The sequence below is a fragment of the Phyllobates terribilis genome, unplaced genomic scaffold (genome assembly GCF_046119375.1).
Source record: "Phyllobates terribilis strain yellow unplaced genomic scaffold, ASM4611937v1 Scaffold_7__3_contigs__length_470593459, whole genome shotgun sequence".
Lineage (NCBI taxonomy): Eukaryota > Metazoa > Chordata > Amphibia > Anura > Dendrobatidae > Phyllobates > Phyllobates terribilis.
Window position 1 is genome coordinate 139,852,548 of NW_027362767.1, and position 13,718 is coordinate 139,866,265.

The 13,718-nt window shown below is 44.3% G+C and overlaps 1 protein-coding gene across 2 annotated transcripts in view; it reads right to left on the bottom strand.

Annotated features, from left to right (window-relative positions):
• The window catches only part of LOC141153975 (NACHT, LRR and PYD domains-containing protein 12-like), a 99,065-nt gene extending 88,643 nt beyond the window's left edge, over window positions 1-10,422 (bottom strand). For both annotated transcript variants that reach the window (XM_073639306.1, XM_073639305.1), the window contains exons 1-6: window positions 10,052-10,422; window positions 9,683-9,754; window positions 9,535-9,579; window positions 8,862-9,025; window positions 8,126-8,297; window positions 6,866-6,931 (exon numbers count right to left, since the gene is read on the bottom strand). In XM_073639306.1, coding sequence (XP_073495407.1) covers window positions 6,866-6,931; window positions 8,126-8,297; window positions 8,862-9,025; window positions 9,535-9,559 — 427 coding nt within the window. In that variant the 5' untranslated portion in view covers window positions 9,560-9,579; window positions 9,683-9,754; window positions 10,052-10,422. The remainder of the gene's footprint in view (window positions 1-6,865; window positions 6,932-8,125; window positions 8,298-8,861; window positions 9,026-9,534; window positions 9,580-9,682; window positions 9,755-10,051) is intronic.
• Window positions 10,423-13,718: the final 3,296 nt, after the last annotated feature.

Genomic DNA, 13,718 nt, shown 5'->3' on the forward strand with positions numbered 1-13,718 from the left:
TCGTACCCCGCGCAAGCGCAGACCCGGGCTTCCGGCGCACTCGCGCTAGGGCCGACACGACACTGCGCGTGCGCAGCCCGGACTTCCGGCGCGCTACGTCACAGGGCAGGAACCAAAACCGATGCGGAAGAGAGATACCGCCTTTTTATTCAGTAGGCTCCTGTCCTTGGTGGGCGGATACCCTCGCTCAGGTGGTGCTGTCATGGGAGAAGGGGAAAAAGTTAATTTATTTCAGTTCTTCAATACAAAAAGTGAAACATATTATATAGAGTCATTACAAATAGAGTGATCTATTTCAAGTGTTTATTTCTGTTAAAGAGGTTGTGCAGTACTTTAGATTAACCCCCATGTGTCCACCCCAGGTCCTTAAGGCTTTTTGTAAATACCTTCTGCTGTTGATAATGCCTGTGAGCGGCGCTATCGGTGGCCGCTCACAGGCATCATGTGACCCCCGGCTGCAGTCGGCTCTGACATCCGCTGATGTCACGACAAGTGCTGGCAGCAGCCGGGGGTCACGATCTTCCTGGTGCCAGGTGGATGCCAGGCTGTGGGCGGGGTTACCCCCCCGCGTCACACCCGGCATCCACCGCGCGCTCTGCCTCTCCCCATTCATTGTGAAAGTGCGCGGTGGATGCCGGGTGTGACGCGGGGGGTAACCCCGCCCACAATCCAGCAGCCACCGTGGGGACCCCAGCGCTGAGTCACGCCTCATTTGTTGTGATGTCAGCGCTGGGGTCACGTGATGCCTGTGAGCGGCCACCGATAGCGCCGCTCACAGGCATTATCAACAGCAGAAGGTATTTACAAAAAATCTTAGGGACCTGGGGGTGGGGGGATACATGGGGGGGTAATCTAAAGTACCGCACAATCCCTTTAATGTTGATGATTATGGCTTACAGCCAATGAAAAGACAAAAGTCATTAGCTCAGTAAATTAAAATAATGAACAAAAAACACCTGCAAAGGCTTCCTAAGCATTTAAAAAGGTCCCTTAGTCTGTTTCAGTAGGCTCCACAATCATGGGGAAGCCGGCTGACTTAACAGATGTCCAGAAGGCAGTCATTCACACACTCCACAAGGTCCCAGAGTCTGGAGGAATAGTGGAGAGGCCACAATCCAAGCTGCTTGAGGTCTAGTGTGAACTTTCCACAATCAGTGATGGTTTGGGGAGCCATGTCATCTGCTGGTGTAGGTCCACTGTGTTTTATCAAGACCAAAGTCAGGGCCGCCGTCTACCAGGAAATATTAGAGCACTTTATGCTTCCCTCTGCCGACAAGCTTTTAGGAGATGGAAATTTCATTCTCTAGCAGGACTTGGCACCTGTCCACACTGCCAAAAGTACCAATACTTGGTTTAAAAACAACAGTATCACTGTGCTTGATTGGTAGCAAACTCGCCTGACCATAACCCCATAGAGAATCTATTATAGAGAATCTATGGGGTATTGTCAAGAGGAAGATGAGAGACCCCAGACCCAACAATGCAGACGAGCTGAAGGCTGCTATCAAAGCAACCTGGGCTTCCATAAAACCTCAGCAGTGCCACAGGCTGATCGCCTCCATGCCACACCGCTTTGATGCAGTAATCGATGCAAAAGGAGCCCGACCAAGTATTGAGGCATTTACTGAACAGACATTTCAATAGGACATTTCAGATTTTAAAAACATTTTGCAAGATTTTAAAAACATTTTGCAAGCTGTTGTTATAAAGTATTCTAATTTACTGAGATAATGACTTTTGTGTTTTCATTAGCTGTAAGCCATAATCCTCAATATTAACAGAAATAAACACTTGAAATAGATCCCTCTGTGTGTAATGACTCTATATAATATAGGAGTTTCACTTTTTGTATTGAAGAACTGAAATAAATTAACTTTTTGATATTCTAATTTAGTGAGATGCACTTGTACCTCCCCTCGTATATCACACCAGTGACTCTGTCACAATATATATACACATATATTTACAAACACCCACAGTCAGGGCCAAAAGTATTGGCACCCTTGAAATTGTTCCAGAAAATGAAGTATTTCTCACAGAAAATTATTGAAATTAGACATGCTTTGTTATACACATGTTTATTTCATTTGTGTGTATTGGAACAACACAAAAAAAATAGATAAAAAAGGCAAATTAGACATACTTTCACACAAAACATCCCAAATGGGCCAGACAAAATTTCTGACACCTTTCCAAAATTGTGGGTAAAAAACTTTGTTTCAAGCATGTGATGCTCGTTTAAACTCACCTGTGGCAAGTAACAGGTGTGGGCAATATGAACATCACACCTGAAACCAGATAAAAAAGGGAGAAGCTGACTCAATCTTTTCATTGTGTGTCTGTGTGTGCCACACTAAGCATGGAGAACAGAAAGAGAAGAGAGCTGTCTGAGGACTTGACAACCAAAATTGTTGAACAATATCAACAATCTAAAGGTTACAAGTCCATCTCCAGAGATATTCCTTTGTCCACGATGCGCAAGATAATCAAGAAGTTTACAGCCCATGGCACTGTAGTTAATCTCCCTGGATATTGACGGCAGTGAAAACTTAATTAAAGTTTGCAACACAGGATAGTCCAGATGATGGATAAGCAGCCCCAATCAAGTTCCAAAGAAATTTAAGCTGTCCTGCAGGTTCAGGGTGCATCAGTGTCAGCGCAAACTATCCGTCAACATTTGCATGAATGGAATGCTATGGCAGGAGACCCAGGAGGACACCAACTCTGACACAGAGACATAAAGCTAGACTGCTGTTTGCCAAAATGTAAGTAAGCCAAAATCCTTCTGGGAAAGCGTCTTGTGGACACATGAGACCAAGATAGAGCTTTTTGATAAAGCATATCATTGTACTGTTTACCGAAAACGGAATGAGGCCTACAAAGAAAAGAACGCAGTACCTACAGACAAATATGGTGGAAGTGCAAAGAAGTTTTGGGGTTGTTTTGCTGCCTCTGGCTCTGGGTGCCTTGACTGTGTGCAAGGCATCATGAAATCTGATGATTACCCATGGATTTTGGGTCACAATGTAGTGCCCAGTGTCAGAAAGGGTTTGCGTTCTAGGTCATGGGTCTTACCGTAGGACATTAGCCCTCTAACATACTTCAAGAAGCACTCAGAAATGGATGTAAACAAAGAGTTGGAGAGTTCTGAAGTGGCAGCAACGAGTCCGGATCTAAATCCCATTGAACACCTGTGGAGAGATCTTCAAATTGCTGTTGGGAGAAGACGCTTTCACATATGAGAGACCTGGAGCAGTTTACAAAAGAAGAGTGGTCCAAAATACCAGGTGAGAGGTGTAAGAAACTTGTTGATGGTTATAGGAAGCGACTTGACAGTTGTGAGGAGCTGGCCACTTACTAAGACTAATTGGACATTTCCACCACGGAGCACCAATTCCGCCGATATTACTGTTGTGTTTTATTAGAGATTTGCTGGCTGTGTTTTATTAATGTTCTGCTTGCTCGTCAGTGTATGTTCACTAATTTCACTTGTAAAGTGTGCAGCATTCCAGTAATCTCATTAGTATCTCAGGAGCCTCCAGCCATTGTTCTAATCAGCCACTACGCCCATTGTGTGATGGTCTACTAAGAACTAGGGGAGCGGTCCCCACAGGGGATCTCACATGCAGTCTCAGATGATAGGTTCGGCCTGAGAAAAAATACCTCCACTAATGCACATTTAGCTTTGGGGAGGATGGGGCTGAACCCAGGGAGGCAGGACAATAAGATACACGTTAAGTGAGGGAGCTGGTGGAATGATGTCGAAGGGATAGGATCTAGTCTGAGGACCTGGACCATGGATGGATCGATGGCATATGGAACAGAGATCAGCTGCCAACTGGGCTGGATAAATGTGCTACAGTTGTGGGATCTGTCGTCTGGATTTGATAAACTTTCATAAAGGATTGTCGCTACTGGATACCTGTGCTTCTATCGTTTCATCTGTCGTCTTGAGGATCGTGGAACGTGAATACAGACTATACTGGCGGGAGATAAGAAATCTGTGGGCCAACCAAAAGTTAGGAGAATGTGAGTATCGCCTGGTACAAAGGCAGTGGAACTACTGATCCCGAGTGGGAACTTGAGGACTGAGAGAACTGTATTTCGGCCATTTACCTGGAGTTGTTGTTCTAATGCAAACAAAGGAAATAAACATGTATAATTGCAATAATTTTCTGGGACAAATACTTCATTTTCTGGAACAATCTCAAGGGTGCAAACACTTTTGGCTGCGATTGTATTATGATGTAATATTGCATAGTGACTTTACTCACTGGGGCATGTTCTTTTCAATGTTATCACTTGGGAGTCATCTGACTAGATTATAGTCTGGATTGAGAGATTTGCACTTAAGGCATTGTTTAATTGCTTTTAAATGTAATGTGTCTGTGTGTTTGTAGTAATACAAAAAATACTCTGATAAGCCTTTGTTAAATAGAAACATAGAAAAGTAGTGTTGGAAGGGACCTCCAGGGTCATCTGATCCAACCCCCTGCTCAATGCAAGATTCACTAAATCATCTCAGACAGATATCTGTCCAGCCTCTGTTTGGAGACTTCCATTGAAGGAGAACTCACCACCTCTCATAGCTCCTGTTCCACACATTGATCACCCTCACTGTCAAATTTTTTTTTCTAATATCTAATCTGTATCTTCTCCCTTTCAGTTTCATCCCATTGCTGCAAGCCTATCTTGATGCAATTGAGAATAAAGCTGAACCCTCTACAGTATGACAGCCCTTGAGATATTTGTAGACAGCTATAAAGTCTCCTCTCAGTCTTCTCTTTTGCAAGCTAAACATTCCCAAATCCTCTAACCGTTCCTCATAGGATATTGTTTGTAGACCGGTCACCATTCTGATCGCTTTTCTCTGAACTTACTCCAGTTTTTTTATGCATTTTTAAGACGTGGTGCCCAGAACTGGACACAGTATTCCAGATGAGGTCTGACCAAGGAGGAGTAGAGGGGGATAATTACTTCACGTGATCTAGACGGTATGCTTCTCTTAATACATCCCAGAACTGTGTTTGCCTTTTTTTGCTGTTGCATCACACTGTTGACTCATGTTCAGTCTGTGATCAATTAGTATTACCCAAGTCTTTTTCACACAGGCTGTTGCTTAGCCCTATTCCTCCCATTCTGTATATGCTTTTTTTCATTTTTATTGCCCAGATGTAGGACTTTGCATTTCTCCCTGTTATAAACCATTCTGTTAGTAGCTGCCCACAGTTCCAGTTTGTTTAGATCTTTTCGAATCCTCTCTCTCTCTGTTCTCTAGTATTAGCTATCCCTCCTAGCTTTGTATCATCAGCAAATTTAATCAGTTTACCCTCAATTCCTTCATCAAAATCATTGATAAAGATGTTAAATGAAACACTGGGTCCAGGACAGGGCCTTGTGGTACCCCACTTGAGACATTCTTCCAACTGGATGTGCAACCATTTATGACCACTCTTTGGGTCCAATCACTAAGCCAGTTATGAATCCACCTAAAAGTTGCCTTGTCTATTCCATAGTTGGTCATTTTTTCAATAAGGATGGTAGGAGATACTTTGTCAAATGCTTTGTTGAAGTTAAGATATACTATTTCTTCTGCGTTTCCCTGATCCTCCCAGTCAGTGATTCTGTCATAGAAGTAAATTAAGTTAGTCTGACATGACTTATTAGTTACAAACCCATGCTGGCTCTGGTTAATCACTTCATTCTCATATAGGTACTTGCATACATGTTGTTTAATAATTTGTTCAAAGATCTTTCCTGGTATAGAAGTAAGGCTCACAGGCCTATAGTTCCCTGGGTCCACCTTCTTTCCCTTTTAAAAGATAGGGACAACATTCGCTCTTCTCCAGTCTTCTGGGACTTCTCCTGTTCTCCGTGAATTTTTTTGAAAGATTATGGAAAGTGGTTCAATAATTTCCTCTGCCATCTCCTTCAGTACCCTTGAATGTAATTCATCTGGACCTGGAGACTTGAACTCATTTATGTTAGCTAAGGGTTCCCTAACGATCTCTCTGTTTATAGATAGTGTGGATTCTTCTATTCCTTTAATAGTACAGTAAAGATCAGTTTATGTTACATTTACTTTCTGAGAGAAAACAGATGCAAAATAGGAATTTAAAAGTTTGGTCTTCTCAGCATCATTTTTTACCACTTTACCATTTTCATCCTGTAAAAATCCTATAGCATCTTTGACTTTTTTTTTTTACTTTTGACTTACCCCCAAAATCCTTTCTTATTGCTTTTGACATCTCTTGCAAGCGTTAATTCATTATCAGCTAATCTGATGCGTGTCCTACAATTCTGCGTGTCCTAATCTTCTTTAGATATGCCTCCCTCTTTCCATTTGATAAACATTTCTTCCTTCCTTTTTAGCACGTGTTGAAGTTCTGTGTTCATCCATCCTGGTTTCCTTAAATGCTTCCTATTCTTCCCTCTTTTAGGGATCATTAACGATTGTGCTTTGAGAATCTTATTTTTCAAAATTTCCCACCCATAGGCCCGCTCCGGGGCACGAGCATCTCATTAAGAACCACAGGATGAATTTCTTCAACCAAGGTATCATTTTAATCAGTATGACAGCACCAACCTGACAATGCATGTAGTTTACTTAGCAAAATCCTGATGACAGATTTACTTTAAGTGTTAAAAAACAGAGATTCTTTAAATTCACACTCAGTCTCAAAAGTGCAAAACCAACTGTGCTTTTGAGGATTCACTTCTCTTATGAAAACCCTTTCTACTGAATGCATTGTCTTATGACTAGAAGATGACATCTACCCACAGGCTGTTTTATCTGTGTTGAATTAGATTAAAAGAAACCTGAAAAACAGTATTTCAATAAAAGCTTCAGATAAAGTCCACTTACCTTTTAGTTGTGGGAGAAGTTGGTGCCCGTCTTCATCCAGGAGGATTTCCTGCACCAGAGTCTCACCTAATATGTAACAGATTGGAATGATTTTGTATGCTCACGTCACTGCTGGATGTATGCAGATAATAGAAATATCAGATTACACACTGATCAGGACAAAGTCCGATGATTTTAAAGAATATCCACCTTTATGCTGAGACTATATCGGTGGCTTTCTCCTTTGTGATCGGCATTGTGATCTAGAAATTAGAAGAGATTGTCCCGATTCTAATGTACTCACCCTTCACATGATCATACTTATTGTTAAAGAGATTTTCCACATCATACTTGGAAAATAAGAGACCGGACAGGCACTCGTCCTCCATCGGCAGAGCCGCTGAGTTGTAGCGGTGACGTCACCGCTCTGCAGCATTGCTGGAAAGCAAATTCTGGGCTCGCGGAGGACGACTACCTGCTCTGGTTAATATTTTACAAGTATAAAAGCTTTTGGGGACCACTTTTCTTACAATGGAAAACCCTTTTAAGGCAGTGAATTAAATATATCACATATTGTGTTATCTTGGAAAAGTTACTAATGGAGGATTTTGGTCGTTGTTTCGTATGATGTCTGATCAGTAGAAACTGAATATTTTGCTTTTATCTATAGGAAATAAATCACCTTACGATTCGTAGCGTGACTGGTATCAGCCAATACTAGACATATTATGCCTAAGATGGATTACCTGTGGGCTTGTTAATTGCACAACAAATCCAGTATGACTCTATTATCCCGTCATTGTACTGTAAAGCAGCCTAGAAACAAAGAGCTAGCCTGACACCTTGTGCCAAGACGAGAACTGTAACCCCGAGCAAAAAAAAAAGAAGCAGCTTGCCTTGTGGCAGATTCCTCAGATGAAGCCGTGAGGCAAACCCTTGAGTCGGGCTTGTGCAAGGATCTGGCCAGATTTATATAATAATAATATGTAAGTACTACAGATGCTCAGCCACGGCCGATAGACCACAGAGGTGGCCGATAACCAAGAAAACAAGCATTTAAAAAAATAAATAAAAATCCCTCCATTCTGAAGCACTTTGAACCATTAGTGATGCTGAGACTAATCCTTTAAGAGCTATAACCTGTGGCCATTCTTACGATCCTAGCAGAAATCCTGTGCAAACACTGCTGTCAATGAGTGATCCAGCAGATCTTTATTATTGTGCTCAGTGTAAGGTATATAAAGACCTATTTCATGGCGGACACATCACACACAACGTTACCTCTCTCACAGAGCTCCTTTATTACAGCATGCAGGACGAGGAAATAATTACTCCTCCGTAAGACATAAAGGCTGACCCACAATCCGATTACGGCTTCTCTTCCTAGGTCAAAAATATCCTGCAGTAAAGTCCGGGCCAAAGTCTTTCTGTCAGTTTCAAGATCCTGGTATTTCTAGACCAGAAGAAAGGTGACATATAAAGGGCATTATACAAGGAGAAACGATAACTAAGGATTAGCCTACAGTTATGTCATGCCCGTCTACCTTATAATCTGCTGCTCCTGAGAAATAGTTGTTAAGTCAAGACCCCCATACACATTAGATGACAGTCTGCCGGACCCACAGACTTCAGTGTGACTAGCCATGTTGTGTATGGGGGTCTCCTGACCGCTGATGTTGGGGGAAGAGAAGGATTTGGTAGTTGGACTTTGACATCAGATCCTTTACTGAGAGGATCAGCTGAAGACAGAGGAATGTCCCTAATAATAACTCCTCAATGCTGGGGCAGAGCGCTCGCTCGTCTGTGTGGTCGGCTTTACAATCAGATTACTTCCCAGGAACTAATGGCCTACGGGAATGGGCGTGACTACATTACACACTTTTTGGGGTATTATTCAGATTATAGTTAATGAAGATGTAGTAAAGCAGAAATTCAGCCTCTCGGAGACAGCAGGGTGGACTACACTGCTCCACTATCAGGGGACACCTGTATACAGCACCGGCAGCTCACGTCTCACCTGAACATCAGGGATGGTTCTCAACTTCAGCTCACTCAGAAGTGTTCGGGAATTGAAGATCTCCACAATGTGGATTAGATCGTCCTGGAAATACTCGTATATCATCCTCAGGGCATGGTCTTTATACTGACACAACTGCCGGTGAAACTCCTGGATCTCATCATCTGGGAAAGGAAGGAGACACGTATATTTTATGGAGAATATTCCTTCATATTTCTCCTAAATGACAGGAGGCTGAAGGGAGTCATCTGCTTTGGGTGAATTATTCTGTAATCCAAATGTTAGGACATTTCTTGGTGGAAGATGGACATAAGATTTGTCCAAACTGGACGTCCCCAGGCTACATTCACATGGGACATGGAAGCAAAATCCACATTGCCAAACCAGCAACCCTGCACTATGCATTACAGATATACAAAAAATCCCCCCCCCCATCTGACAAAGTGCTAGCTAGATGCAAAGTCACAGAGCCGTTACCCATCAACCGAGCTTTAGTGGCGATACTCTGCCACAATCTAGACATCGCAGTTTAGGCCACATGGCGGCAGCCCCTGTGTGACCACAACACCTCCATCGGTTGTTGTCAGGACACTGACATGTGAGAACCGGTCTATGTTGTGGGGTCACTTGTATCACTGGTGTAAGCAGGAGGAGGAGGAGGAGGAATCCTTACCATCGCTGGGCTGTATAATACTCATTCCTGATCCTCGGGAAATCCCTGCAAGATGAATAAACTGCATTACATCGGGTTTCATCTGCAGCACGTCTTTGCTGAATCCGGCATGTTGTGCATATGGTGATGCGAGCGATGTGCCCCTTACCTAGGAGACTGCAGAGGTGGCCGGTAATCTTGGCAACGAGAAGTAAACTATCAAACTAAAAATGTCTCCGCTCTAGAGAAAAGAGAGGATATTTAATAAGGGGTTTTTACCTATTTATCAGGATGAGACAACCCCTTTTATTGGCGGTAAACAATTTCCACAGCTCGGCTTCAGACAGCGCTGTAAAATATTCCTCTAGTTTGGCTTCACTTTCCTTTTCTGCAATGATTCGGGCCGAATCTTCACGTCAGTCTCATCACAGCCAAGTGGGACCAGAAATGTCCGATACACGCTGGACGCCGGACAATGGAGTCACAAGAGGATTAGGTTAGATTTGGTCATTGGATGAAAACGACCCAGTAGTCTTACCTGTGTTCCCGGGTTCAGTCGTCTACACTGTATGTGTAACGCTTCAAGAGTCAAAGTCCAGACTCAGGAAAGGAATGATCATCAGGGATAAGGAAACGAGACTCAGGTAAAGCCGGTGCAGGGGTTGGACACTGCTTTCTAAGTTTCTCTCATGTGATCGGTCACAGATGGATGCCTTCCTATAGTCCTGGTCTTCTCACATCTTCCTGTAATCAGAGCAGCTCTCCTGGATACATGAGGTCCAGCCGACAATCACGACTTCCTCTGATCTTATTTCCTCAGATTCTTAACATTCCTGGATCTGAAATCTGACCTGATATCACAAATAAAGAGACTGCTCCTTGTTAGGAAGGTGGAAGGGCCCCATGCACTGGAGCTCACTGCTTCTCTGCATCCTCTCCCTCCAGAACTCTCCTTGTATCTGTGTGTATAAAGCAGAGTGAATATATGTACACACAGCCTGCCCTCTTCCCTGTGTAATGTATGTACAGCCTTAATAATACATATATTCATACAATTGCACTAGAACATATTCAGTCAGTGAGGGGAAGAAGGGGAGTCTATTGGAAAGGGGAACGTGTCGTGACAGGACAACGAGGTCGTGCCGGACAGGGCTATGGAGTCAGTCAGCAAAACCACCGACTCAAACTCCACAATTTCCCTGACTTCACAGCCCTGGTAGGAGGATCCTCACTACTGAGCGTGTACATAAAGTGCAGCACAGATTCATCTCACCTAAAAGCCGAGATCCTTAGATCAGGAACAGAACAGACATTTATATGACATTCTGCTCCTATTTACTAATGGTACGTGACTCAGCTTTCCCATCCTGACTTCCATGCAGACTTCTCCATACCTCTCTGCTCCTATTTACTAATGGTATGTTCTTCAAGTTACACCAGCTACCCCCCACTTTCATTTATGACCTTGTTCACTTAGCCTTTGACTATCCAGCATCTGGTTCAGCCTTAATCAGCTGATCAAGATGAGCACAGACCACTCCCCTCTGGTTCACAGCTGAATGCATTCTGTAGCACATATATTGTGAACTAGGAGTCTGTTAGACTTTACTCTGTGTCCATCACCTTAAGTGTGGCCATTGCTAAAGTGTGAGAAATATGAATTGATCCTGAATTGAACCAGAAGTGAACTGAAGGTAACTGGATACTAAGTCACAGTAAACAATGCTTGTCTTTGTTTTTACTCTCAGCCCCTTAATCCTTCACTTCTTACAACCACTCCTAATCCCTACACCTAGTAATGAACTCTTCATCTCTCCCTCCATTCTCCCCACCCATCTCACCTCCTCCTCAGAGCTATTCCTCATCATACAATCCTTTGTGTCCAAACACAGACAGCCACCTCATGCCCTCTCCTGCTCCCACCTACTAACGCTTTCTCTGCTCCTCCTCACTGCCGGCGACATCTCTCCACATCCCAGCCCTCCTCACCACATCCCTACAATCACTTCCACCTCCTACCCACGATCTATCCCAAACTCTCATAACCCTTTTAACCTTATACCCATCCGCCCAGCCCCCGCTTCCCCAGTCCCTCTAACAGGAACTCTATGGAACGCTAGCTCTGTCTGCAACAAACTTTCCTACATTCACGACCTCCATCACTAACAAGCTTTCCTTCCTCTGCATCACTGAAACCTGGCTCACCCCCTCCCACATAGCTTCTAGTGCTGCACTTTCGTACGGCGGATTCCACCTCTCCCATATCCCCCGTCCCACCGGCAAGCATGGTGGAGGAGTAGGTTTCCTCCTCTCAGATAACTGCTCCTTCACCCATATTCCACTGCCGCCCTCCATTACTCTCCCCTCTTTTGAAGTGCACTGCGTGCGCATCTACTCCCCCTCCAACCTCCAACTGGCAGTCATTTACCGCCCCCCAGGATCAACCACCACTTTCTTTCACCACTTCACCACTTGGCTACTTCATTTCCTCTCCGTTGACATCCCCACTATTCTCATGGGTGACTTTAACATCCCCATTGACACTTCCCTCTCAGCTGCCTCTAAGCTTCTATCCCTCATTTCCTCTCCTTCGGTCTTACTCAGTGGTCTTCCGCACCCACCCACAAAGATGGCCACACACTGGACCTCATCTTCACCCGCCTCTGTTCCCTATCTAACATCTCTAACTCACCTCTCCCTCTCTCTGACCACAACCTACTTACATTCTCTACCCTCTCCTCTCCAGGGCAACAATCCCCACTGCACAAACTTGCATACCCTCGCAGAAATCTCAAACACTTTGACCTACACTCACTCTGAATCTCTTCCCCCTCTTACAGACATTAGCTCCTTACATGATGCAGATGTTGCTGCCACTTTATATAACACCACAACAGCTGCAGCTCTCAATTCGGTCGCCCCCTTCACACATACCAAAGCTCGCACAATCAACAGACAACCCTGGCACACCAGCCTAACTAAAGAACTGCGACGGGCCTCCAGGGTTGCTGAGCGTAGATGGAAAAGGTCCCACTCCAATGAGCACTTCATCACATTCAAACAGTCCCTCACTACCTTCAAGTCCACACTCACTGCAGCAAAACAAACATACTTCGCATCTCTCATATCCACCCTGTCTCACAACCCCAAACAACTATTCAACACCTTCAATTCTCTCCTCCGTTTCCCTGTGCATCCTCCCTCTCCTCTTATTTCAGCCAAAGACTTTGCCTCATTCTTCAAGCAGAAGATTGACACCATCAGACAAAGCTTTTGCCTAAAGCCCCCACAGCCCCTCCCCACACCTACTAAACCCTCCTCCTCCAAAACCACCTTCTCCACCATTAAGGAAGATCAACTTTTCTCTTTACTCTCCAAATCACACCTCACCACCTGTAAACTTGCCCCAATCCCGTCCCACCTCATCCCAAACCTTACCACTATCTTCATCTCACCCCTAGCCCACCTCTTCAACCTGTCACTAACAACTGGTGTCTTCCCCTCATGCTTCAAACATGCCTCAATCACACCCATCCTCAAAAAGCCCTCCCTTGACCCATCCTCTCTGACTAGCTATAGCCCCATATCACTTCTTCCCTATGCCTCAAAACTACTTGAACAACACGTCCATTCTGAGCTGTCCTCCCACCTCTCCTCCTGCTCCCTCTTTGACCGTCTACAATCTGGTTTCCGACTGCACCATTCTACTAAAACTGCCCTGACTAAAGTCACCAACGACTTACTAACTGCCAAATGCAAGCGACACTACTCTGTCCTACTCCTCCTAGACCTGTCATCTGCCTTCGACACAGTGGACCATTCTCTCTTACTACAAACTCTCTCATCTCTCGGCATCACAGACTTGGCCCTATCCTGGATCTCCTCATACCTAACAGACAGGACATTCAGTGTCTCCCACTCACACACCACCTCCTCATCTCGCCCCCTATCTGTTGGTGTCCCCCAAGGTTCAGTTCTAGGTCCCCTACTCTTCTCCATCTACACCTTAGGCCTGGGACAGCTCATAGAGTCTCATGGCTTTCATTATCACCTCTATGCTGATGGCACACAGATCTACCTCTCTGGACACAATATCACCACCTTACTAACCAAAATCCCACAATGTCTGTCTGCTATTTCATCCTTCTTCTCTGCTAGATTTCTAAAACTTAACATGGACAAAACAGAATTCATCATCTTTCCGC